Source organism: Bufo gargarizans, chromosome 9 (assembly GCF_014858855.1).
Source record: "Bufo gargarizans isolate SCDJY-AF-19 chromosome 9, ASM1485885v1, whole genome shotgun sequence".
In the NCBI taxonomy this organism is placed as follows: Eukaryota; Metazoa; Chordata; class Amphibia; order Anura; family Bufonidae; genus Bufo; species Bufo gargarizans.
This window is the reverse complement of record NC_058088.1, coordinates 182,640,080-182,668,003: the sequence shown is the minus strand read 5'-3', so window position 1 is coordinate 182,668,003 and position 27,924 is coordinate 182,640,080. Positions and strand designations below refer to the sequence as shown.

General features: G+C 44.4%; 2 protein-coding genes across 4 annotated transcripts in view; one reads left to right on the top strand and one right to left on the bottom strand.

Moving 5' to 3' along the window:
• KCNT1 (potassium sodium-activated channel subfamily T member 1) overlaps nucleotides 1-4,359 on the top strand; it is a 192,007-nt gene extending 187,648 nt beyond the window's left edge. For all 3 annotated transcript variants that reach the window (XM_044268511.1, XM_044268510.1, XM_044268509.1), the window contains exon 30: nucleotides 30-4,359. In XM_044268511.1, the coding sequence (XP_044124446.1) occupies nucleotides 30-153 (124 nt within the window). In that variant the 3' untranslated portion in view covers nucleotides 154-4,359. The remainder of the gene's footprint in view (nucleotides 1-29) is intronic.
• Nucleotides 4,360-9,307: 4,948 nt separating this feature from the next.
• Nucleotides 9,308-27,924, bottom strand: LOC122919906. Its single transcript, XM_044269094.1, has 7 exons — nucleotides 27,848-27,924; nucleotides 25,956-26,060; nucleotides 24,835-25,357; nucleotides 23,383-23,561; nucleotides 16,443-17,024; nucleotides 15,324-15,998; nucleotides 9,308-12,791 (listed from the first exon to the last, which is right to left on the bottom strand). The coding sequence occupies exons 5-7, from the start codon at nucleotides 17,005-17,007 to the stop codon at nucleotides 9,766-9,768; spliced, it is 4,266 nt and encodes a 1,421-aa protein (XP_044125029.1). The 5' UTR covers nucleotides 17,008-17,024; nucleotides 23,383-23,561; nucleotides 24,835-25,357; nucleotides 25,956-26,060; nucleotides 27,848-27,924; the 3' UTR covers nucleotides 9,308-9,765.

Sequence of the window (27,924 nt, the reverse complement as noted above, 5' to 3'; positions counted from 1 at the left end):
TTGAAAATGTACATTTCCCTCCACGCCAGATATCTCATCAGATCGGATCCTTTAGCTCATGTTGCCAATGACAGCCAAAGCCGAAAAAGCAGCAATAGTTACAAGACCGAACAAACAGGAAATCCCGAAACGAGGGATGAGACGCAGCTATGAGGACAAGCCTGACTCATGGACGTGGTGCCTAACCCTGAACAGAACTCTACTGTACATATCAGCAGCCGGGCTCGGCCCATGAGTCACTCGTCAGCTGGACTTTGGACAATGGTCTTCACTGCCAGCGACAGATACTGACCCCCAGAGACATGCGTTATGGATTCACAGGGACTTTTGATTCAAAACAAAAACTTTTTTTGTACCATTTCAGTAAAAGGTCAACCACTGGGTGCATGGCCTGTACGACGGCACCATTGCAGATTAACCCAGTGCCGCAACATACTCTGTATTGATTGCACTAGACAACTCCAAATCACCGTGGGTCGTACGGTATGTTACCCACGTCTCTCATTAAACTCAGTCGCGGTATTATTTTTTTCTCTGCTGAACAAAAACTCTCGTCGTTTTTCCAAATCATATTTAGATTTTTTTCCAGTCTAGAAATGTATCGTCCTGGGTATGAGACTGAGGTGCTAACGGGCAGTAACAGGACATACAGTATGTACAGTATTGCTTTACCCCAGTCTGCTACTATACTACCGTATGGGAGGAGCATGTATGCAAGGACACCTATTATTATAATATCCCAGGGCATGTCAATCTAACTCATTTGAATAAACCCCTCCCCTGCACTTGATGGCCACTCCCACATTAATCCATTTAGCATCTAGTACGAGACCACACACAGTTTACCATGTTCTGCCCACCTTTGCCCCCACGATGGTGCTATGTGCCTTATTCCAGCCAAACATTTGGAGCAACATACCGTGCCAATATTTAGAATTTTTTTTTATTTTTAAATTTTTTTTTATGTTCCCTTTATATAAATAGAATGAAAGATTATTATTTTTTTCAGCCCTTTGCAATTTTAACAAAGCACAGAAAGCAGGAACGCAGGGTGAGTAACAGAGGACTGTACGGTAGAGATGACTACAATGTCTACATGCCACAGTATGGCCTTCCTTTTATCTCTAGGTATTTGTATGGGGAGATCAAGGTGTTTGCTTTTTTTTTTACGTGTACATATCATGGTGTTCAGGTGCTTGGAAAACAAATGAACACCAGTGTATATTGTGATATTCGCTATTTATTATGAAGAACCTACCTTACCAGTATTAATGCCCAGGTATGTGACGAGAGGGGAAAAAGAAATGACAGGATGTGTGCGCTTTGCAACCCAGATTTGTATTATTGTCCCGGTGCACTGAAAAATAAAATGAAATTGGCAAATGGCGATGATTGAAAATGGCCTACCATTTGGTGTCTCCATTTCCTATGTAGAACTAGGTGTTTCCATGGTAACAGACTACAAACCAACCTTGTGTAGTCTGGTCCTGCTGTCAGGTGTTCCTTGTATCCTCCAATATACATTCTGTAGGTTCAGGACCCTCTACATGGGGCGATTCTCGGCCATCTGACCGCTAACAAGCGATTATCTGGTGGTGAAAAAGTGCCGCTAATTATCCGGTCATTATCATTGGGTAATTGCATTATTCATGTGGTCACAAAAACCGTTGTTTGCCGGCAGCAGATCATGGTGTGTAAACAAGGAGTCAATATGGGGACAAGCAATGGCATTAGCGACACTGTGGAGGAGATCGCTGCATGTAAATGCGGCAGTCTCCTCCGCTTCCCTCCCGACAATCACCTACAAAATTCAACTGTGTAGAGGGGCCTTTAAAAGTAGGGAGCGGATGAAAGGTCAGACTACATCAATCTGCATTAGAGCTGTATACACAAAACAATGGAGTTCTAAACAGGACTTGGAAAGTACAACATTTTGGTTGTGATGGTGGACACAGGCGTTAGAATTTCCGGTGGAGAATATTGCTGTACCGCTCTGGAGGCAGCCATCAAGAAAGCGGAGTCAGTGAGGGCTTTTATCATGAGGGGAATTTCCAAAGTCAGGTTTGTTTCAGGCTTTGTTGCCGTTACTTGCGCCACATGTCGCACATTGCTTGATAAATTTGGCGATTCTTTAAACATCAAAGTTTCATCTAGAGATGTACGGTAATTCCAGTGGTTTACACCAACCCAACCTATCCACTATTTTTGCCAATTTTAAAAGTTTGCAAATAATCTTGTGTAAACCTATTGGCCTGGCTGACCGCGCCTACCTTGCCACCCGCTGTCCAAAAGTGGCGAGCGTAGCGTAAAATCAGTTGCAAATCTTTGTGCAAAAAATGGTATGCACAAATTTTTTAACTTTTTCTGCCGGAAGTGCGGTGCACAGAGTTCGGTAAATTCCCTCCAGTATTCCTTGGCAGACTACTCAGTGCCTTAACCTTAGCCTGCTCCTTCCCCACCCCATTCAGGTCTACATTTTCTTTGGAAAAAAAAAAATCCAGTTTCTGGTAGTAAACCATCACAAATAATAATAAATTATCACTTCAGCTGATAAAAACCTGTGGCCTCGACAGACAAGAGACTGAGGTTTAGGGCCCGGTATTATATCACCCACAGGATATCGGCACTAGCTGGGATCGGAAGTAGACTTCAGATATAATTTACATAATTGTGAATGTGTTGACTGCGTGGCCCCAGCCAGTGACTAGAGGAACAAGAATAATGTAAATACGCATTTTTTGTGCCAGAAACCAGGCACATGTCTTTTAAGCTTTTAGGCGTAATTTACAAAGACAAAATTCTAGAGGGCGCTTACTGCATACATGTTCAATGAGAGCCTAAAGCTCCCCCTAGTGGTGGCTACGTATTACCCAGGATAAATACAAACTGGAGCAGCAGCTGCAAATTGCCTAAAATAACAAGAGCAGCAATACTTATCCCCTTCCTCCCCCATGCTGCTTTCCGTGCTGTGCTTCAGTCTTCCCCTGTCTGAAGCAGTGACGTTCCCTGCTGCACGCAATGTCACCTCTGCAGCCAGTCACTGGCCTAAGCAGCGACATCCCTGTATACTGCTGAAGCCAAGAAGACGTGTATATGGAACGTCACCCATGCAGCCAGGATGATGATGTCAGCGGCGGGGAGGGGCAGAGGACAAATGCAGCAAGTATGTATTCTCTGCTCTTTTTAAGGGGTTGACGTATCTGGGACATTGATGGCATATCACTAGGACATGCCATCAATGTCGGATAGGAGCGGGGTCCCAGAGATGGGACCTGCACCTATATTCAGAACAGGGCCCCTAAAGTGAAGGAGAGTGCGCTATTCATCGCTATGGGAGTTCTGAAAGTGGCTTCAGAAGTCGCATAGCGGTGAATGGACAGCGCACTGCGCAAGTGCAGCCACCTCTTCGTTTACTGCTAAGGGACTGGTGGAAATAGCCAAGCCTGCCACTGGCTGTTTTCGGAACTCACATGGTGGTGAACAGAGGGTGGCTGCGCATGCGTAGCTGCTCTCTGTTTACTTTGAGGCCCCCGTTCTGGAGATGGCAGCAGGACCCACAACTACATGACACTGATGTTATATTCAAGCTTCACGCCATCAATGTCCCAGATGGACCAACCCCTTTAACTCTGACAACCCCTTTAATCCTACGGCTGTGTGAAGGGAAGCAGAGGAATTTTATATCAGAACTATTATCAATATTCTGTGACCGTAAAACTGGGTCGTCTTACCCTGTTCCACATCAAATGCCCTCTCCACAGGGAAGACCCTAAAAATGAATTCTACTGAACAAAGATCATGCAATTATTAAAATGTATCCTAATGAACAGAAACCGTTATGCGCCATTTTCAGAACAATGACGGAGGACGTCACCTCTTCTGACATGTCTGTTTTAGGATCTAGTTGTGTTCCCTATGAAATAATTTTGAGCTGTATTTCATTAGAACATGGTGCTGTTCCTCTGTTATTCCTCCTGGGGAAAAAATATATCTCCGTATAACGATTCCCCTTACCACCACTGTAAGACTATATAGGGACACGCTCCCAACTATAACACCCAGCTGCCAATTTATTCACATATTTCCAGGAGGAATAGTACTTTGCATTGACATTGTACATCTCTGGAATGAAAGACACTGCAAAGATGCAGAACTAATGAAGTGGATGCAAAACGTTTACCTTTCAATTATTCTGTTCCACAGCTACATTACGTACGGCTATCGGCAATTAAAGGGGTTGTCTCACATTGGGGGCATATCGCTAGGATATGCCCTCAATGTCTGATGGGTGCCGTCCTAGAGGTGGGCCCCGCACCTATCTTTGAAACAGAGCCCGCAAAGTAAAGGGCGCAGTACGCATGCGCAGCAGCCCTCCACTCATTCCTAAGGGAGTGTCAAAAATAGCCAAGCGCTGGCTATTTCCGTGAGCCCCATACAAGTGAATGGAGGGTGTTCGCGCATGCACAGTGTGCTTTCCTTCACTTAGCGGGCTCCGTTCTAAGGATAGGTGTGGGATCGCACCTATCAGACATTGGGGGCATATCCAATGTCTGGGGGGAGACAACCCATTTCATAACCAGATGCAGTGAACATCAGCTTAATTAAGTTGGTGTCATTTCCACTTTTACAGTACAGTTTATTTGGAGGCCATGTACATTCTGCAATTGGATTTTATAAAAAAAATCTATTTTGTGTGTAAAGCTCCTAGGTCAGGGGTCAGCAACTACCGGCACTCCAGCTGTTATGAAACTACAACTCCTAGCATGCTCAGTTTACTTATATGGGAGTTCTGAGAACGGCCAAGCGAGTGTGCATGCTGGGAGTCCTACTTTCACCACACCTGGAGTGCCGAAGCTTGCTGATCCCTGTCCTAGGCAGATCTGTGTCTCCATGGCAACAGACTACAAACCGTATGTAGTCTGATTCTGCAGTCCGACTCCTTCTTGCATCCTATGGAAGGGGGGGGGGGGTAACCTATGATAACGGGATAATACTTAATGGTCTAAACCCCTCAGAGGCACCAACATATATAAACACCAAATTTAGCAATTGTGCTGGACAGAAATCTGCAAATGTATCATATTTTTATTGGATATTTAATAAAGTTACCTATATTTCTGTCCAGCATGGTTACTCAATTTGGCATTTGTCTGACTGCAGGATCAGACTACAAAGGATCTTGTTTGTAGTCTGTTACCATGGAGACTCACACAAGCTGTAAGCAAAAAGAAAGGACATTGTTAATCATAGGTCCATTACATGACTGTCCAAAAGGCAGTGTTCACACACGGTGGTAATAACGTTGTCTATTTTATTACAGATTTATGGCTTTGAAAGCACAAACAAAAGTTAATTTCATTATACTGATGATGGATAAAGTAGTCTGAACGCAGCATCCACTCACTGCAGGGTTTTAGTTTCCCCCCACTGCATGTCCTTTTCAATTTGTTTACTATGGTTTTGTGCACTTTGATCACATTAACATGAATGGAGAAACCACATTGTATGTAAAGGGCATCTGTCAGCAGTTTTGTACCTATGACACTGGCTGACCTGTTACATGTGCGCTTGGCAGCTGAAGGCGTCTGTGTTGGCCCCATGTTCATATGTGCCCGCATTGCTGAGAAAAATTATGTTTCAATATATGCAAATGAGCCTCTAGGAGCAACAGGGGCGTTACCATTACACCTAGGTCAGGTGATGGTGAACCTTTTAGAGACCGAGTGCCCAAACTGCAACCGAGTAACCTGAATACTACAGTCCTATATCGTGTATCTTCCATGTACTTTATCATTTAGCTATAATAACCTCCCTACATTCAGTGCACCGCCCGTGCCGTTTATGGTGCGCCCTGCGCTGTAGAAAGGCAGGGAAAGTCTAAGGCATATTGGTATACTCTTTCCAGGGGACGGGTGCCCACAGACAGGGCTCTGAGTGCCGCCTCTGGCGCCCATTCCATAGGTTTGCCACCACTGACCTAGAGGCTCTGTTCTCTCTGCAATGGCTGTGCCCTCTGCACTTTGATTGACAGGACCAGGCAGTGTAAACATGATCACGCCTGGTCCTGTCAAAGTACAAAGGGTGCGGCAGTTGCAGAGAGCGCTGAGACTCTAGGTGTAATGGTCACGCCCTCGGTGCTCCTAGAGGCTCATTTGCATATATTAAAACATCATTTTCCTCAGCCATGCGGGCACATATGAACATGGGACCAACACAGATGCCTTCAGCTGCCAAGTGCACATGTAACAGCTCAGCCAGTGTCATAGGGACAAAACTGCTGACAGATGCAGGGTTTTAACAATTATTTTTTTTTTTGCCATAATGTGAAATGTATAAAAACTGCATAATAGAAGTGCAACAAAAATGCATAGAAATGGGTTAATTAAAACCACAACCGGGAATAACTGAGCTTCTGTTTGTTTTTCCTGCAGTTTTCTGTCATGTGTGAACGTCCCCTAACTGTAACTCTCATTTTATTAGAAATTGAAAGCAAGTTTTAATTGTTTGTTAACTTTTTTCTTGTGCACAGATGACTGTAATGCGGTCGTGTTCTAGCGTTTAGGTATAGATGCTATAATGCAGCCATATTATAATTGCGTAATGTGTCATTATTTACCCTGCAGTCAAGCACATGGAAGCAGAAATTACCGTCTTATTATCCAGATCATTACCTGCATGTAAAAAAATAAAATCCTCATTTGGTTGATTATGCAAATGGTGCCGTATGGACCCTAGCAGGGGGCTCTGCACGTCATATGCGGATGTGAATAGAACAATGCAATCCCTCCTATCTACAGATATAGCCTTCAGAAATCTATAGCAAAAAGGATCCTATAAAGATCTCCCATAAATAAAGCATGTATTTTTTTCTTACTTCTGAGTCTAGATTTGCGATGATGTACGGGGTGGGCGATGAGATTTTGTACAGTTTTTTCTTAATATCGGTTCTATGTAAAGAGTATTACAATAATAAAGATGCTGCATGCAGCTGGATCACGCAGTCTCCTGTTTCTATGGGGCAGTTTTATAACGGGACTGTTGTTTTAGACAGGGATGCTTAACCTGCGGCCCTCCAGCTGTTGTAAAACTACAACTCCCACCATGCCCTGCTGTAGGCTGATAGCTGTAAGCTGTTCAGGCATGCTGGGAGATGTAGTTTTGCAATAGCTGGAGGGCCGCAGGTTGAGCATGCCTGGTTTAAGATATCAAAGGAGTCGTGCACCTTATGGGGGGGGGGGGGGGGCCTCTCTGGCAGACCTGCGAAGAGAAGCATGCCCACCTGCTTCCGGGCCTCAGTTTCTCCGCTCGGCTCCCGGGATATAAACCTCTCTTTTGATGCCACTGCAGCCAACCACTGGCCACAGCAGTGACCCCCTGCCCTTACGTTATGTGACCATTTGACATGATGCAAAGGGAGCAGGTCACCACTGTGGAAGCCGATGCCAGGGAGACAAAGCTGGTAAGTATGCTTCTCTTCACAGGTCTGCCAAAGAGGGGGAGTTTGCCAAAACCCGTTCCCAAGGTGCACAACCCCTTTAAAGGAATTATGTCCGAATAAGAACTCATCACCTAATCTTATTATAGGGGATAAGTATCTGACCGTTGGAGGTCTGACCAGGGGTGGACTGGAAACTTTAAAAAAGTGGCCGCATGTTGAAGGGGGGTTCAAAATTGACAGTGTTGTAATAGACTGTAGTGCCGCACAAAATACCATCCCAGCAGAACGAATGCCGCAGTGCAGCACAATTCACCTGCATCACCATACTGAGGACACTATCCACCACACCCGATGCACCTAACCTTAATTAATGCAGCGCATCAGATGGCTATGTACTCGGAGGAGGTCTCAGATTGCCCCTGTGCATCGGCCCACTGGGAAATTTTCCTGTAGGGTCTAAGGCCAGTCCGTCCCTGACTGGGACCACAAATGATCATGAGATGAGGGTCCCTCCATTTAAGGGGTTATCCCATATTTAATGTAAAACATGAAAGACATCATATAGTACATGACAACCTCTTTCTAACAAAGCTAGAACCAGCCCTGTACCTCACATGGATCCAGAGATCTCCACATTCATTGCTCCTATTGTTCTGCTAGATCAGGGATTCCCAACCTGCGGCCCCCCAGGTGTTGCAAAACGACAACTCCCAGCATGCCCGGACTACAGCTGGGCACGATGAGAGTTGTAGTTTTAAAACAGCTGGAGGGCCGCAGGTTGAGCATCCCTGTGCTAGATTTATATGGCAGCTCAGAGGGCGTGTCCTTTCTGTTGCAGCTCACTACATGTAACTGCCATAGATTCTAACAGTAAATATGGCTGGTGGCGGCTGAAACATGGAACTGAGCATGTGTGACCACCTCAGCAATGTTACTGAGGTGGACAGAGAAATAAAACATACATTTTACTGAATAACTCAGTGGCTATACTAAACTTATAAATACATGCAATTACTAAATTATTCAGATTCAGGTGTTCAACTGAAAAATGTAGAATATTTTGTTATGGAACAACATCACGCATGCACAAATACACACCTCATTCAATTTTATTGGACTGTACGGCGCTCTGTCACTTGCAAAGACATGAATGGGGCAGCGGCATGCACGACCATTGCATTAGTCGGGGTCTCAATGGATTAGCTACTTATCACCTATCTTGGAACCTAGTAATGTACTACTGTCAAATATTGAAGGTTTCCGCACTATTTACCAGTTCATTTGCAGATGCCATTGACCCCATTTAATTAGTAATTCCTTAAAAAAATAAAGCATTGTTATTCTTTTTACCTTTATTACATACAAGTTGGTGCTTATTATCAGGAATGTGGATGTAAATCCTTAAAGGCTATGTACATCTTTGGGGGCATTTTACTTATTTTGGGCTAAAAATCATTTTTTTCAATTGGTCTTTATTGAAAATGTTCGTCAGTTTTTGAGATACAGGATTAAAAGAAAAAATCTGTCTGTTTGCAAGCGGTCAGTCTATTTTTAGAGATTAGCGAATTTCCGCTTATGAAATTTGCTTGCGATTCATTTACTGGTAAAAGCAGAATTGCGTTATGACGGAATGCTTAATGGAATGTCTTTAGAGGCATTCCGTCATAATAGAAGTCTATGGGCTGCAAAACGGATCCGTCCCGTTTCCGTAATTCGTTCCGTCATAATAGAAGTCCCTGCATAACGGAAACGGGACGGATCCGTTATGCAGGCCATAGACTGCTATTATGACGGAATGAATAACAGAATGCCTCTAAAGGCATTCAGTTAGGCATTCCGCCATAGAATTGCGTTATGGTCCGTGGTAACGGAATCCATAACGCAATTCTGCTTTTACCAGTAAATGAATCGCAAACGAATTTCAAAATATGAAATTCGCTCATCTCTATTTTCTTTGAATCCTGTCATCTAACAGCTCATGTGTAGCACTTATCTCTGAGCTCATGACCACAAACACTTAAAGGCCATGTACATCTTTTGGGTGCAATTTTTTTTTTTTTTTTATTGCATTGTACTCATTATGAGCTAAAAATCATTTTTTCAATTGGTCTTTATTAAAAAATATGGAGTCCTTTTTCGCTTTACAAAGTAGATGCCTCAAAGGTGTCCATAGCCTTTGAGATGCAAAAAGGTGTTCTGCGATAATTTTATACAAAATTAGGACATTAATCATAGGTAAGAGAATCTAGACAGAGGGCTCGAAAAGCATCAATAAGACTTCTACATACTGCAGTTTACACAAATTTTTATGAAGCGTTTCAACAAGATTACATATCAGTTCTGTTATCAGGTTCACAACTGGCGGAAAGTTCCAGACTCTTCTTTAAGGTATACATGACATGCAAGACAGCCAGTTCTTCATCTGCCTGCAGTTCCTCCTTACTTGGAGGTATGTATAGGTTATCTGGTTTAGACAAGGTTAATTTAGGACCTTCTGCTGCTTCTCTGACAGTCTCTGGGACTTTGGCATCATCTATAAACCCTCCAGATACTTTACAGAATTGTAGATTTGCTAATACACGAATATCATCTATATTTGTGTCATCTATTGGGACTCCGCAAGTGATTTCTGGCCTCGGACTCCTGGCATACAAGTAGGTAAGATATTTAATAGCATCGGTCATCTTCGAGGACTTCTCAGTGTCACCGTTTGTTTGCCTTATGCTACTGGACACCATATTTGCAGGGTCTGTTATTTCTGTGACGTTGTTGAATTGCTGTTCTTCTAAAGGAAAGGCATTCAAGTTGCTGTCATCTTCAAGACATCGAGTCTTTTCAGATACTGGAAACACAGATTGGAAAGGTCTCCTTGAAAGTCTGGTTGAAATGTAATCTTTAAGGTCTTGTCCAATGTCTTGAATGCATGGAGCAGTCTTGAAGGTTTCATTTGCGTCAAGCTTTCGGGCACCGATATTTTTTCTGATCTTAGTGGTCACATCTTTACTTCTTGACAAGTTTGGCCGAAGACTTGGCTGGTCTTCTGAATCAGAATTGTGTGTTTCTTTCATTGTGTCTACTTCTCTGGTTTCCTGATTGTTCTTCAGTTTTTGTTGCCTGCAGGTCAATAAATCTGCAGATTTGCAGTAGTTTCCAACAAGATCATCTAATTGATCAGTTTCTATATGACTGTCTTCTTCATGGTCAACATAGGACATATCTAGATTACTAGTACAGCATTCAGTTTGTGTATCGTCTTGCCTTATGTTATGGATGCCGTGATCATTACCGGTTACACTATTATTCTTTTGGCTTTTCATCATCTTATCTTTACTTCTGGGAGCCTCATGTTGACTTATTTGGACCATTGTAGCAAGAGAAGAAGAGGATACATCCTTCAAAGGCTCTTCCTGTTCATTAGGGACTTCTCTTTGTCCATTCAAGACTAAAGAAAACTGGTGACAAGCAACATCTTCTGATCCATCATGAGCTATCATAGTATCTGAGCTTTCTTTTCTACATTCTTCTGCGTCCTTACCAGTCACTATTTCCTCAACATTGGATGTTTGCTTTAGATTTGTTTGTTCATTCATCACTACTCTCTCCATGTTATAATGTTGGGGTGGTTGCTGAGCATCGGTCGTCTGATTTTCTGAATGCCTTTCCAACAGATCTTCCAATGTGCTACATGTATGAAGCGTGTTCTGACCCATGTCTTTCCCCCCAGCTATGCTACCAAGCTCTTCAGGACATGAGGCCTTCTTGTCACTTTCATCTTTGTGGTCATACTGTTGCAGGACACTTTTATTACCGAGACTGTCTGCTCCACAAGTACTAATGTCACTGTTGACCGCATTGTGTCCATTATCTAACACTGTGCAATGGTCACTGTCATCTTTACATTGAGGAACTGTAGAAGCCTCCAGGATATCATATTTCGACGACAAGCTTATGGTACTTGATCGTTTTAGGAAATCCACAGTGTTCGGCCATGCTGAAATCTCATCACCATCTTGAATTGAGATGGAGTAAGAACCAGAAGGTGTAAGTTGGGTTTCAGTAGGGAGGTTAATATCAGAAAAGCCACCTGAGCTCAGATCCTGCTCCTCAGTGAACAATGGGGACTCATAGCTGCTAGTGTTCATGGTTTCTACTGGTTTACATGGAAAGTCTTGACTGGTTTCAAATGTTGTGGCATCTGGTTGGGTCGTCATGTTGCTTCTTGGATCCCTGGCAACAGATATGGCCTGTAAGTCTGGTTTAGATTTTAGCCTTCTTCTGTTATAGCTTGGGTTTCTATCTCGATTATCAAGCATTACGGAAAGGATGGGACAACTTTTAGCTTTTACTGTCTGGCTACCTCTTTGTTTAATAGTTTTGCATTCTCCTGATGTTTTAGCCTCTTCAGAAATAGCTTGTAAACTTAGATTACAGTGCACAACATCATCTCGGTTGCTTTCACTTATTACAAGACCTTCTGATTGGACATCAGCGGTGGGAAGATCAACTTTATTGGGTATCCGATCCTTGTGAAGGATAGGAACATCTGATAGGCCTGACAATACATCGATGAACTTCTTGTCTCTTACAACACTCTGTTCTTGGACCTTGCTAACCAGCATGTCATCTTGTCCTACTGTATTACCTCCAGCTGAAGCATCGATGATTGGTAGATGAAGGTTGCTAGAAGACAAGCTGTCCCCAATTTCAGTCGTTAAGGGACCCTCTGTTTGGAGGTTAATGGCTGGGAGTTCTAGATTACTAGAGGACACCACTTGTGACATGTTGTCTTCTCGTAACATTCCTCCACATGGAGCACTGATGTCTGGAAGAGCTTCGCTGTTACCATCATAACTTACAAGATCTTGTGCTTGGATAGTTAAGACTTGTAGATCCGGTTTGCAAGGTGAAGGGTCTTGTCCTTTGCTATACCACTCTCCTGCAGAGTTCTCAGAGGCAACATCACTGCAATTTGGCCCAAGATCACCAGATACATCATCTAATCCCTCTCCTCCACTGATGAAATCCTTAGTCAGAACATCTTCATTGGGCAAATTTGTCTTACACGGTGAAGCTTCTGCCAGTCTTTCACTGCTTACCATGGCCCCTGCTGATAAGTCAATGACTGGAAGGTCTGTGTTATATACCGTGACACCTTCTGTGGCGTTCTCTTTACCAGTTTCATCTTGAACTGGTTCCGTGTACTGTAAATTAGCAGAAATGAGGCTGGGATTATTATTTTCATATACATTTAGGTCGGGCAAACTGACAGAAGTCTTCTTGGATGAAATTGCTGGATTTGTCGGGATCTGGCCTTTACAGGGTTTGGAGAGCAAAAGAGGCAATGATTGCCTTCCTGCAAGAAAGATCAAAAATCAAGACAATCAAAATTTACTGTATTAATACAAAGGGTTAGGAAATAAAACATCAAGTATATTAGAAATTTGCTGAACTTTTAATTATAAAAGGATTAGACGTATAGAAAACTCAGGGCTTTACATGCACTCTTTTCTGAGTTTGATAATGCACACAAAAAAAACAACCTGCATTTTTGAGTGTTTTTGGAAAAATTTAGGGTATTCTGATTCTGGAGGGGGAAAAAAACACCATCTCTGACCCCAAAATTCTACAAAAAAAGGGAAAAAAAACATGTATATAGACTACATATGTAACCTCTGATCACAGCAATTTTGAGAGCTAAAAAGTTATAAAATGGGGGGGGGGGGGGCTGAATTCTTAGTTTTAGGTAGAAATCTAGTGTAAGGTCTTATATTCTCAGTTATGTTACAAGCATAAAATGCACACAGTTAGCGCCAAGGATGGGGGATCTGATCCAGGCCTGAGATCAGGACGCCATCCACCTCATGCATGTAGTGGTAATATAGCCAGGGGGGTCAAGTCTTTAGGATTACCATCTAAAATGTAAAGAGCAGTTTTACCCTCCCACCAATACTGACATGACCCGCTCTGTGGGACAATATATGGAAGCCACCTTGACTGCCATTTCCATATATTGGCCCTGTGTACATTACAGGTGGGAAGGTGCATTTTACATTCTTATACGAGACACTCCATTAAATAAAAGCAATGCTTCCAGGTGAGAATAGCCCCATAATATGGCATCCAAGGGACATTTTGGGGGAGATTTATCATCTCCCTCATCCCTGAAGAAACTACGTTTGCAACATTTTAAAAAATTGCTGCATGTCTTGCTTTTTACACACTTTTTTTTAAAGGGGGCGAAGCAATGGTGAGAAGGGGGCATGGCCAGCCGCTCCAACAAATTTATCTTCAGTCCCGCCAGTTTTCTGGAGCAAATGAATTAACCCTATTAAACTGGCTGACATTGGTCGGCAGACCCCAACTCTACTATTCTTAGGCTTATTGATGCGCCCCTTACTGCTCAATTTTAACTTTTATGATATGCAAACTATCCTCTTGGAGCGGCTGGGGGGGCGTTGCTCCTGCTCCTAGAGGCTCCGTTCTCCCACCTCACGTCATTCCCTGCCATCCTTGATTGACAGGGCCAGCGTTAGTCTCCTCCAGCTGGCCCTGTGTGCTGGGTAAATGGCACTGCGCAGGCGCAAGATTTATCCAGCGCACAGGGCCGGCAGGAGAAGACGAACGCTGGCTCTGTCAATCATCGACGGCAGGGTGTGACATGAGGTGGGAGAACGGAGCCTCTAGGAGCAGGTGCAACGCCCCCCGCCCACCCCCACCTAGAGGCTAGTTTGCATATCATAAAAGTTAAAATTGTGCAGTAAGAGGCGCATCAATAAGCATAAGAATAGCGGAGTTAGGGTCAGCTGACATTGGCACATCACTAATGTCAGCCAGTTTAATAGGGTTCATTCTGGTGACAGACACCCTTTAAGCCTGGTCATAAATTAGGTGCACCTTCTGGCAGTGCAGAGGATATCAAGATTGATTAATCTCCCCCTTTGACTCTATACAGAATCTGGCAGAAGAACAGTCATATGGAAGTGTAGTACAGTACGGGCCCGTAATCTTCTGCAGGTGCCATACAACAACCTCACGCTGACACAATACATTCCTCAACATGAGGTTGGCGGAAAGAAATCTTACAACTGGTATGGGATATGCAGGATGCCCCATCAGTCGGCCTCAATTAGCCTCCATCAGGTTTGGTGGGCTGAACAGTCTAGTCCAGTGGTGGCGAACCTACGACACGGGTGCCAGAGGTGGCACTCAGAGCCCTGTCCGTGGGCACCCGCACTCTGGAAAAAGTCTATGGTGTAAGTCTATGCCTTAGACCAGGGCTGGCCAACCTGCGGCTCTTCAGCTGTTGTAAAACTACAATTCCCACCATGCCTTGCTGTAGGCTGATAGCTGTAAGCACTCTAGGCATGCTGATAGTTTTGCAACAGCTGGAGAGCCGCAGGTTGGCCATCCCTGCCTTAGACTCTTCCTGCCATTCATCCGCGCAGGCGCACTACGAACAGCGCATTGAAGGTAGGCACGATATTATAGCTAAATTATAAAGTACATGGAAGACATGCTATATTGGTATTCAGGTTAAATTGCTGTGTTGGCACTTTGTGATAAATAAGTGGGTTTTGGGTTTCAGTTTGGGCGCTCGGTCCTGTAAAAGGTTCGCCATCACTGGTCTAGTCCATCTTTCCATTGTACCCAGTAAAAATGGAAACCTAAAGGGATCTCATTAAAATCAAGGTTATTCATTGCATTTTCACTTTAAACCTCTGAAAAAACAGCACTGTCAAAAACAAAGCCTTAGCAAACAGAAGGTTCCTGAAAAGCAGCATTACCCTCATCAGGCTCTACTATCTCCATGGACGCCTCTCTGCCTCCTCGCGGGATTTCCTCTGTGAGAGTTTGTCAAAAAGACTGAATGTAATTCGGCCATTACCTTCCAGAAGCTCCTCATCAGGGGGCAGCTCTTGCTCTACTTCCTTGGTTTCCCATGGTCCCATTTTCAGCTGTCTCAGGACTTTTGATGCGGTCTGACACGGCTCAAGCTCATTGCAACAATTTTTATGGTATTTCCAAAACCTTTCATGCTCCGAGGACCTGCTCTCTTTAGGTTTCGTGGTCGGATTCTTCCTTGATGGCCCTTGGTGCTGACGTCTACATGGACCTTCTTCAGCTCTAGATTCGGACATATCGTCTTTGGATACCAATAGGTTTCGACCACTGGTGGCATCTTTGTGTGGTGATCCTTCATCGTCACCAGGTCTCCTGTCCACATGATTTGGCTTGGAGAGCTCTTCTCTTTCCTTGTCCTCCTGACTTGTGCGTGAACTTTCCGCTTCTCTTTCACAATCGCCTTCTTCGCTCAAATCTCCCTTTCCTACAAATGCGTCAATATCTTTCTCGGAAATATCAGGAATCTCTGAAGGCTTCATAATGACCTTGTCTTGAAGAACGCAGAAAGCGCTCCAGGTCTTACATTTCTTACCAAAGGAGAAAGGATTTCCATTAAGGCTGGATACCTGTTCGGATGATGGATCACTTCCTTCTGTTTTGGATACGTTTTTGGAATTTTTCATTGAGTTAATATGGGCTTCAAAATAAGTTACAAGCCCTAAAAAATAAAATAAATAAGAAGTTCATAACCCTAAACAGCCAAAGACTTCACTTCAGTCGCTTCACTTTGCTTGACATGGCCAGGCAGTCCTGGTCCTGTCAAAGTGCAGAGGACGCGGCAGTTGCAGAGAGAGCAGAGCCTCTAGGTGTAATGGCGACGCCCCCATTGCTCCTAGAGGCTCATTTGCATATATTAAAACATTATTTCTCTCAACAATGCGGACACATATGAACATGGGACCAACACAGATGCCTTCAGCTGCCGAGCGCACATGGAACATGGTTCTTGTATATTAACAAGCTTCAGCTAGTCGCTCTTCAGCTGTCAACAAGTGGCTGTCGGGGCACGCTGGGAGTTATAGTTTATGCACAACCATTGAAATCAATGAGCTGGTGCTGTAATATAAGCAGAAGAATTATTATGTAAAATCAAATTACTCACCAGTTTCCCCAGTAAGACTATCACCAGGGTTTCCATGTACACTGGTCTCGTTTTCAGAATTACTTTTTCCCAAAAGATAGAACCTTGCGGCCTCCATATGAAGCGTACTGCTGGTCGATGATGGGTTGATATGGTCTTGCCTGTATAAATCGGGGGCCGGATGCACTCTCACTGGAGCCTGACACGCAACTATGCCGCCAATACCAAATGCATTCAATACCGGCGCACTTGCGTCTACAGAGTAAACCAGCGGCTCGGAGTTACTGGATCTTAAGTCTGAAGGGAGAAGCCTGTCCGAGTCCTTTCCCTTGTCATTGGGGCTTCCATTATGGGGGGGCACGGTCCGCACGGTAGATCTGATTTCAGAAGCTTTGACATAGCATGGAGGCAATGACCTGACCAGTCGGTCCTCCAGTATGTGATCGGCCAGGTGTCCTTTAAGGCCATGGTGCGGTTCTGGGCAGTCCTCAGGGCGCTGCTGCACGGGACATTCTGGGTCGGCCACGTTGGTCACTTTGTTCTTGCAGCGGCTCGTCAGGATACAGACGATCAACCACATGCTCATGGAGAAGAAGAGGCCACCTATCAGACACCAGGAAGAATGGAAGAGGTTGACCGTACGGCAAAGCAACAGATCTCAAAGGGGTTCACTGACAGCAAGCAGAAATCTTGAAAACAGTGAGGAACCGACACACAAAGAATATGAGAAAGGGGCAGTACATTTAATTCTCAGTGATTATAGTGAATATCCGCCCCTGAACGCCATATTGATTTTTATAAATAATGGCGTTTTCAAATATATATATTAAATAGTTTATTGGAGAAAAAAAACATTGTACAGGAAAAGATAATCAATTACATGCTAGATGCACAGATATCTATAAATATATATATATTATTATTATTATTTTTTTCCTGCAAAAATTTCCTTTTTTTGCCATCTGATTCACAGAGGTTAATACAAAGTACATAATATAATGTTCTGATCACACAGCAAAGTGAATCTCCATCTTTTATCATCACGTCATTTTTAGGGACCCCCCCTGTGCCAATTAGAGTCCGAGCTCCAGTTTTCTGGTACAGAGCTCCACATCCCCTCCACAGAAAACTGATGATCTATCCTCTCGATAGATCATCAGCATCTTATTGGCGGGGGTCCGACACCTGGGACCCCGGCCGATCAGCTGTTTGAGAAGGCAGCGGCGCTGGCAGTAGCGCCGCGGCCTTCTCGCTGTTTACCGCAGGCCCAGTGACGTCACAACTAGTATCCAATGGCCCGAGCAGGGCTAAGCACTGTTAACTTAAATGGAGCTTAGCCGCGCCCAGGCCAGTTGATACAAGTCGTGACGTCACTGGGCCAGCGGTAAACAGTGAGAAGGCTGCGGCACTACTGCCAGCGCCGCTGCCTTCTCAAACAGCTGATCGGCGGGGGTCCCAGGTGTCAGACCCCCACCGATCAGATGCTGATGATCTATCGAGAGGATAGATCATCAGTTTAAAAAGAACTGCGGAACCCCTTTAATTAACATTAAAGGAGTATTCCCATCTAGGACATTTATGGCAAACCGGTAGGGTATGCCATAAACGTGTGTGGGTCCTACTCCTATCTCAAGAACGCGGCCTCAAAATGAATGGAGAAATGCATAGCCACCCCTCCATTTACGGATATGGGACCCGAAAATAGCCAAGCGTCCCGTTCTTGAGAGAGAAGTGGGTCCCAAAGGTGGGACCCCCAGTTATCGGATATTTATGACATATCCTATGGATACACTATAAATGTCCCAAGATGAGAAAAGCCATCAATGAGGGGTATTTGAGGAAATTAAGCTGTTAGGAGATCATATGGCGAAGATGTCCAGGTGAGATTCGGCCACCCCTAGGGGGACCTCGCTGCGTATAATTATATAATTCCTATATGGAGAGGTAAAACAAGCAGGAAAGCTCTTGAGCTCCCTCTAGTGGCGGCTGCAGGTATTATGAATGTTATTTGGGACTGATATGCTGTTACTTTTTGGACTATGTCCTAAAAACTGGTCCTAGATGGAACCACTTTCCACATGATAGAACCGTGAACAGATGATCTTTATGTGTAGCATGCAGTTTTAGGCAGTTACGAGCCATGCAATTCCCATTTTATACATTTTCTAATCCGTAACTGTTCAGTGAGGGGTTAATAAGCGTGATGGAAGGTAGACTGATTTGCAGACTCTTCTTATGGTTTTGTAAAAATGTGTGCGTATCAGGACATATTCATACAGACAGCAGAGTTATTGCAGAAGTTTCTGCACCTGTTCCATTCATCTCAATGGACCTTGCAAAAATTCCTGCACCCCCTACAAAAATAACCCTCCAGATGAATGAAACGGATGTGGGTTACATCACAGGTTTATAAGATGGGAAAACTCGTACTGATGCAGCATTAACCAGAGAAAAGCACAGGACAAGCATTTGTTAACAAGAGCATTAAAAATGACTGATTTATTGTAATTCACGCTGTTAACAAGACCATTATACGGTAATATATACATAGGGCAGGGCTGTCCAAGCTTACCCGCCACCAAAGTATTTATTTAGAGGGGTCGGCCACTGCTTTTAAACTGATGGCCATTGATATTAGATTAGAGGGGGGATGTCCAACTCTCAAAACCCCACCAATAAGCTGTTTGGAGGGGCCGGGGTGCTTTGGCGAGCGTCTCATTATCCGGCACAGCTTCGTACTTTTAGAAGTGACTGTGCCTGGTATTACAACCCAGCTTCAAATGAATGAGACTAAGCTGCAATACCAGGCACAGTCAATCCTAAAGGGGCGGCGCTGGACCAGGTATACGACGAAGAGGACACGTTGCTCGGTGGTTGAAGGGGGGGGTCTAGAGTCAGACCCCAGAGATCTAGTAATGATGGTCCACCCTAAGGATAAGCCATCAATTTAAAAATCCAGGATTACCCCTTTAAAGTAAATCGGTACAACAAGGGGTGGGAAGCAGGTTATATAGACTGAGCAGCTAATAGGTTTGTGCGTAAGGGATAAAGCAGGTTGTGGCTGTAAATCCCTTCCTCCTGATGTTTAGGAGACCAGTGGATGGTCCTACCGGTGACCGCTGTCCCACATGCTTAGAGATAGCCGTCAGTCACTGATAGGATCACCCACTCAATCAATGTGTCCAGCTTCTTCAGCTCTGCGTTATCTCCACAGATGGAGCAGCATGCTGGACCTCACCTGTGAGATTCTCTAATCACCATCCACATCAATATCTACATCCTGCCATGGTGGACGGTGATCCACACACAGTCTCCATGACTGTGGCACCTGGTTGAATCCAGAAGGAGGCATGTTTGTCATATCATAACACAGGAATAAGGAAAATGAAAAAAACCTCGAGTGAAAGCTGCAAAAGTATTGAATAAGCTTTGGTTGAGCAACAAGACTCTGAAGGACAGGTTGGCCAGGATTAGAAGAGCATGGATGCTTTCTTCCAGTGCCACCCCTGTCCATGGTTTGCATAGGGTATTGCAACTCGGCCTCATTCACCTCGAAGGACCTGAGCTGCCATACCCAACACAACTAGGTGTGGCATTGTCTCTGGAAAAAATAGCCATGTTTTTAAATCCTAGACAATCCCTTTAAAAGGGACCCGTCACCACCATAATGCCCCCCAACATCCCACAGCTGAAGTCGCATTGTCTCCAATGATGTCCTTTGGCCAAGTTCACCAGAAAACACCTTTATTCCCTCGCGCTTAGTATGTAAATGTGTAGCTTGAAGTGAAGGGGGCCGTGGCCTTGACGCATCAAATTACGCTCGCCGTGCTCCCTTCCTGCCTCTTCGCTTTTTTTTTTTTTATCTCTCTTCAGAGGTGATGTGACTGAGAACCCACGCTGGCGCCGTTCTCTATCCTTTTCGGTGCCTGCGCAGTGAGCCCATCTTTAGAGGCTCATTACGCAGGCACCGACTCCCTGGCACGATCGCTCACTTTCGCAGGCAGCTAAAAGAATAGAGGACAGCGCCTGCGTAGGTTTTCGGGCGAATCACATCTGATGTCCATCAAAAGTGAAGAGGCAGGAAATGCAAACTTCAAAATGCACAGTTGCCTAGACCAACCATGGCCAACCTGAGGCTCTCCAGCTGTTGTAAAACTACAACTCCCACCATGCCCTGCTGTAGGCTGATAGCTGTAGGAAGCCTGGGCATGCTGGGAGTTGTAGTTTTGCAACAGCTGGAGAGCCTCAGGTTGGACATCCCTGAAGCTGACCATCTGGTGAAATGACAAAGGAGATCTCTGAAGACATGATTTCAGCTGTGAGGTGCAATTCCCAGTTGAGGGGCAGCATTATGGTGGTGATGGGTGCCTTTTTATACATAAGAACTGAAGATTCTCCCTAAGAATGTGGAGATGTTCTGCTGGACATTCGTTGCTGGTGGGTCTGCTTCCACCTGTCCCTCGTCCACCGTCCATGATTTTCCACCACCTCATGTAACAGGTCTATAAAATTATATTCATTGTTCTCCAGCAGCTGATCGTCATCTGGAGTCCTTCGTAGTTCTGATCTGGCTTCTGATCTTTGACTGTGAAGACCATCCCTGTTTACACCAAAGTCTGGAGTGACGACCTTGCTTCTTGGGCCTCGTCTACTATTGCTCGACCTCTGATAAACATTCCTGGTCGTATTCCGGCGTCGACTCTCCAAGCTCCTGTCCTCCACCACTTTGCCGTCCAACTCTGGGTCCTTCTTGATGTCCATCATTCTCCGCAAAACTTTGCTCTCTCCGACCAATTGATTAATGTCTGGAAGATCACTACGATCCAGTTTTTGAAATGTCTTTTTGGATTTTCCTTGTACTATATGGGAACCACCTGGCTTTGGTGAAATATTGAGAGTCTTTAAGAAGTCTTCATATGAAGCCCCGGTATCCTTCGTATGTTGGACATTTGGCCAGGATAATGTCCTTCTTATGATCCGGGGCTTATTAGGAGCCATCCATGTCTTGACGGGAATGGCTGTGGTGGCTTCTTCTCGGGTGGTGTTCATGCATAAGTAGACCAGAGGTTCATCTGTATTTGTGGTGGATCTGGTTGAGGGGTCATCCTTTTCTACTGGTCTCATAGACACTACTGGCGTGCAGGTAGAAGGATCTTCTATGGTCAATGGGTTTACGTTGACTGAGGAGAACAGCACAGGATGGACACTTAAGACTTTACCCTGCAGGCTGTTATAATACCATATTTCCATATGGCCTTCAGAGGTCTCCTTTGGATTATGACCGCATTGCGACTTTTCGCTTCTCTTGCGACTTTGCGTCACATTCGAAGGGTTGAATTCTGCTTGCAGCAATATGGCAGCTGCCGACTTGGCTCGTCCCAAGGCCACAGGGTTTTGGCTCGGCGCAGTCTTGAAACCCATCATGTTTGCGTTCACTAGGATGACGTCACCAAAGGTCGGAGGAGATCTTCTGGCAAGTCTACTATTGGCATCTCCTTTTGTTCTTTTGTCTGGTTGCACTTGTTTTTTATCTTGTTTTTTCTTCCAAAGAAGGAAAATCAGCAAAATGAACAAAAAAAGTGCTGCAATAAAATAAATGAGAATTTTGTTTCGGGATACAAAGCACAATCAGTCTGTACAGCTCAAGCAATTCAAGGGAATAAAAATGTGCAACACAACACGTGATCACACGCGCATTTTCACAGTACGTTGTCATTTCTGCCCGTGTTCCTCCAAGGTCTACTTTTCCTCAGAAACAATGCCACTCCTGCCCACAGCCTGTGTCTCGTATTGCAGCTTAGGCTACTTTCACACCTTTATTTTTAAATCCGGCAGGGGAACATTCTGCCGGATTTCACCATATCCGGCATAGTGGGATCCTATCGTTCACCGCCAGACCCCATTCACTACAATGGGATCCGAAGGGAATCCAGCCAGTCTCCTGACGGACAAAAACCAGTGCATGCGACCAAGAGCTGAAATCTTACTTACACCTTTAAAGGGAATCACCAAGGAAAAAATAAAAAAATAAAAAGGTTTATTCTGACCAGCTGAAATGACGGGTAAAAGGTCTGAGGCTGCACTACTGAGATGACACTTCTGATTTCTGTCAGATGCAGTACGGCATGGATCCGAATCCTCATCCAATGTATTTCCCATTATTCAGGCCGGGCAGGATGCATATACTGATATGGAAGGTCAGCCGCAGGCCTTTGGACATCCCCTTTGGCTTTTAGCTTATGCACGCCCTATACATTAGATAACGGTCTGCTGAGCGCTTGTTTGGTCGACAGCTATTCTTTTCAACCCCCGTACACATCATTGCCCTGACCAGCATGTCCCCTGAGAACATGAGGATCAGGACATTAAAATCCAACAGCCCCCCCATCCTTCTTTCCTCCAACATCTGCAGTCGGGGAAAGTCGGAACACCCCCATGCACATTAGATAGTCCTGCTGGATTTTGCACTTTCAGCAGACATCCACCTTCGTTGATGGGCAGATCATCAAGATCCAAGTGAAACTATCATGAATGCAAATAATCTCTACAGAAAACACACACAGTCCTGCAAACCATCACTAGCACGCCATTTGTGGACATTTCTTTCACTTTTATACATTGGATGCCAATAGGAATTCCAACGTGAATGTAATAAAACTGCAACATAAAGTATAGCAAAATTACTTTGATCCAGAAATTGATAATCCAGAAATGCTGATAATCTGTCACTGCATTCCTGACAACTCCTGATAAAAGCAAATAGTGTTTTTATTTTAGACTTGAAGGTTAGGGTTAATATTATCCGATAATCCAGGATATCTTCTAATCTGACAACTGTCAATCCCCATAACTTATATTTATACACATATATATTCACTTTTCTCCCACAGGAATGACATGAGGATTTCTACCTTCATACGAATTAACCTCTCAGGATCCACAACAAGGAGACGGTACTCACCTAACACCGCGAAGAGCACAGGCAACACCACTTTATGAAAGGTGGCTTCTGGTGAAGGAGGTAGTGTCCCGAAGAGCAGTTCATCTCAGAGACATTCCACACTGGGGCTCCCATTAGGTCTGGTGGATAGCGGCACGTCACGGAGGATGGGTCGGCCAGTCTGGAGGCATTCACCAGCTCTGCAACAAGACCAGTAGTATTGGAATTATTAATCAGCAGACAGTGGGTCCTCTATGGATGTCTGAGATCTGAGGGTCTCGTCTATAGACTTCCCATCCATTAGAAGAAAAAGGGTCCCTGACCTCTATTTTGGTGGAGAATGAATGGAGAGGTGGCTACGGCCGGCAGGCCACCTCAGCTTGCAAAGCAGAGGTTAGGCTACTTTCACACTAGCGTTGTTTGAATCCGGCGTTCAATTCCGTCAACGGAACTGCCCGCCGGATCCGGAAAAACTTGTGAAAACTGATTACATTTGAATCCTGATCAGGATTTTGATCACAATGAAAAAAATGCATTGGAAAAAAACGGATCCGCCATTTTTGGGACTAACTTTTTTTTCAAATTTTTCGGGTTTAACATGCAAAAGCCGGATCCGTTTTGACGGAACACACGGCGCCGGAAAATGCAAGTCAATGGGAAAAAGGCCAGATCCGGCGTTCAGTCAAAGTGTTCCGGATTTTTGGCCGGAGGTAAAAATACAACATGCTACGGTTTTCTGAAAAGCCTGATCAGTCAAAAAGACTGAACTGAAGACATCCTGATGCATCCTGAACGGATTACTCTCCATTCAGAATGCATTAGGATAAAACTGATCAGTTCTTTTCCTAGGACGGAACTCAGCGCCGGAAAAGAAAAAAGTAAGTGTGAAAGTACCCTTGGAAGACCACCCATTCTTCTGAGATGTGGGGTCTCCAGAGGCAGACACCACCCGCCATATCAGACATTCATCATGGCTGACTATCCATGTATGACAAGTCCTCTCCTGGTGATGCGATCAGAGGAATGCCACCTCTTTCAAGAATGACGTGGTCAAACCAGAAGTTAAAGGTCCACGGTCCGCTCTGCTGTTGTATAATCATCTCCTGACATGTCATACATACATATGAGAAGATGATCTCGGGCCATCATCCTTTTTTCAGGGAGTTCACACCCCTTTGGCACTGCTCAGAGATTTCCATATTTCTTATGGAAATAAGTGATGTCTCGAGACCATAGACTTCATGTATTTATCACATATTAGGATTTCTAAAGAGCATCTTATGTCAGTGACTGAGACTCCCCACTCTGTAATGCGGCTTGTAAAATTAGCTGACAACCAAGATGTTCCCCCGTAGAGGGTCCTCAATGACATATTGGCCTAGTAATGCTCCACTGGGGGACATTTGGTTTACCATTCAGTAGCCTGGAAAAGCTGAGCGACAACCCCTGTATGACAATGTAGTTACTTCTTACCTGTCAGAAAAAGTATGAAATCCTTATGGGCGCAGGAACAATTCCAAGGATTGCCGCCCAGCCTTAAAGTGCCATTGAAAGGACTTAGTGTCTGCCGCTGAAGTGATGAAATCTTATTGTATGACAAGTCCAGGGAAGCCATCTTGGACAAGTTCCAGAAGCTCTCGCTGTGGATAGACGTGATCTGATTCCTGCTGAGGTTGAGACGTTCCAAGTTGGAGAATCCGTCCAGCATCTCCAGACGCAGACGTCCTATCGCGTTGCTGGCCACGGTGAGATTCTTCAAAGTGGCCGGATCGTGAAACCAAGACGGGGACAGGGTCGTCAGGCTGTTATCCTGCAGCTCCATGTTGCTGAGACTCATGAAATTGCTGAAAGGCTCCCGATTCGATGGTGTGGATTTTGCTGCCCTTCAGGGTCAGACTCAGCACGGACTTCAAATTGGCGCTTGAAAATACGGATGAATTGATGCGTCCAACATCCCTTTCCTCGAAAATAAGAATTTCAATACCTTCAATGTAATCTGAAAATTAAGTAGAAGTCACGGGTTACATTTTGGAGAATAAAGTCTGTCCTGTCCTAACACAGACAACCCACTGATAGAAATGGGAACAGCAATACTTAAAAGGGGTTTTCTGGAACTTTTTAAATTGAAGACCTAACCTCTGTATAGGTCATCAATATCTGATCATCGGTGGTCTGACTACCATCAGCTACTGATACAGGACTCCACAGCTCCATCCATGGTGTAGTGGACAGAGTTGGTAACTGCAGCATTCACTTCAATGAGAGCAGCGCTGTAGTTACTAGCTCTGTCCACTACACAGTGGATGGCGCTGTGGAGTTCAGGCTCAGGAGATAATGAAAAAACAGCTGATCAGGGGGAAGTGCCAGGAGTCGGACCCCTGATGACTGGACATTGTTAAACTATGCTAAGGATAGGCCATTAACCTAAAGTGCGTTTGAAGGCACCATAGTAGAAAGCGGATATTCACTAGAGCGGGACTGTGATGCACAAACATAACCGGGATAGATGTCAGTTCTCATCATATTAATACCCAATGATGGACCACAAACCATGGAGCATTACATGTGAACCAGTAGTGACACGCTTCCCATACCAGTCTGAAAAGTCTTGCAGTAGCGGATTTTATCCCCGTAGGCCGTGGTACAAGTGGCTCTTGAGCCCGGCACCAATCCCCAGAATAGAAGCAGAGCAGGAAAGGCTAAAAGTGGAAAAAAAAATAATACAAAATAAATATACACACAAACACCGTATATATAAGTTTCTGCAATCCACAGCCGTGCACGGAAACCCCAGACCAGGGAACAATCCAAAATTGAAGCAAGGAAATTCCAGCAATCAGGCCACGGAGAAAATCCAAAAATCCAATTCCTTTATTATATTCTTTTAAAGTCCATAGGCTGACCGAAATAAGCAACGGTCTGCGTGTTTCAAAAGAACGACTTAAAGGGTTTCTGTCACCTGAAAATGGGTATTACGCTGGCTGACATAAGCGATGTGCTAATGTCAGCTGAACATAACTACATTAGCGCCACCTCACTGCCTGCCGCCGTTATTGAGAAAAACAAACTTTTATAATATGCTAATTAGCCTCTAGGTGCAGCGGGGGCGTTGCCCTTGCTCCTAGAGGCTCCGTTCTCCCACCTCTGCCCACGCCCTGCTACACTAGATTGACAGGGGCAGGCAGCGCTGCTCTCCTCCCGCCGGCCGTGTCTGCAGTGTAATTCTCGCACTGTTCAGTATTCGGCGCAGGCGCAGTGAGGAAGCTGGCAGCCGGCGAGCGCCCTTCACTCACTGCGCCTGCGCCGAATAATTAACGGTGAGAGATTTACACGGCAGACAGGGCCGGAGGTAGGAGACCAACGCTGCCTGCCCCTGTCAATCTAGTGTAGCAGGGCGTGGCCAGAGGTGGGAGAACAGAGCCTCTAGGAGCAAGGGCAACACCCCCACTGCACCTAGAGGCTAATTAGCATATTATAAAAGTTTGTTTTTCTCAATAACGGTGGCAGGCAGTGAGATGGCGCTAATCTAGCTATGTTTAGTGATGTGCTAATGTCAGCCAGCTTAATACCCATTTTTCAGGTGACAGAAACCCTTTAAAGACGTTCTTTTGAAACACGCAGACCGCCGCTTATTTCGGTCAGCCTATGGACTTTAAAAGAATATAATAAAGGAATTGGATTTTTATCAGTGGCCTGTTTGCTGGAATTTCCTTGCTTCTATGTATATATATATATATATATATATATATATATATATATATATATATATATATATACCATATATATCTGCATCATGCAATATGACATATACACAAGCACACATATACCACCTGTACATACAATATAAATGTATATACAATGACATATATACCACCTCCATATACATCATATAGACATTCATATCTTTAACATATACATCATACAGTTTCACATCATATATATCACCACCTGTACATACATATCAAATATATACCACCTGTATATACGTCATATACACGTATATGAACATTCACATCTACAACTGTATATACATCATACAATTTCACATCACATACAAATGAAACTCGAAAAATTAGAATATGGTGCAAAGTTCATTTATTTCAGTAATGCAACTTAAAAGGTGAAGCTAACATATGAGACTCATTACAGGCAGCGAGATATTCCAAGCCTTTATTTGTTATAATCTGGATGATTATGGCTACAGCTTATGAAACCCCAAGGTCACAATCTCGGGTCCCCTTGGCTCAGGGGGTACGGATTAATAAGCTGACTAGACTGTGACACTTTGAGCCGAGAATATTGAACCTTTTCAGAATATTCTAATTTTAAGTTGCATTACTGAAAGAAAAAATTAACTTTTGCACAATATTCAAATTTTTCAGGTTTCACCTGTACATACATAATATCACCTACATACCACTTGTATCTGTATCATGCAATATCACATACATACCACCTATAGACGGACCGTTATAAAAGAACGCACCATTCATGTTGTCAGACCACAGCTACCTGCTGAATGGGAGAGACAAGGGTTGGCGGGAGGTTATGGTGGTGACTAGA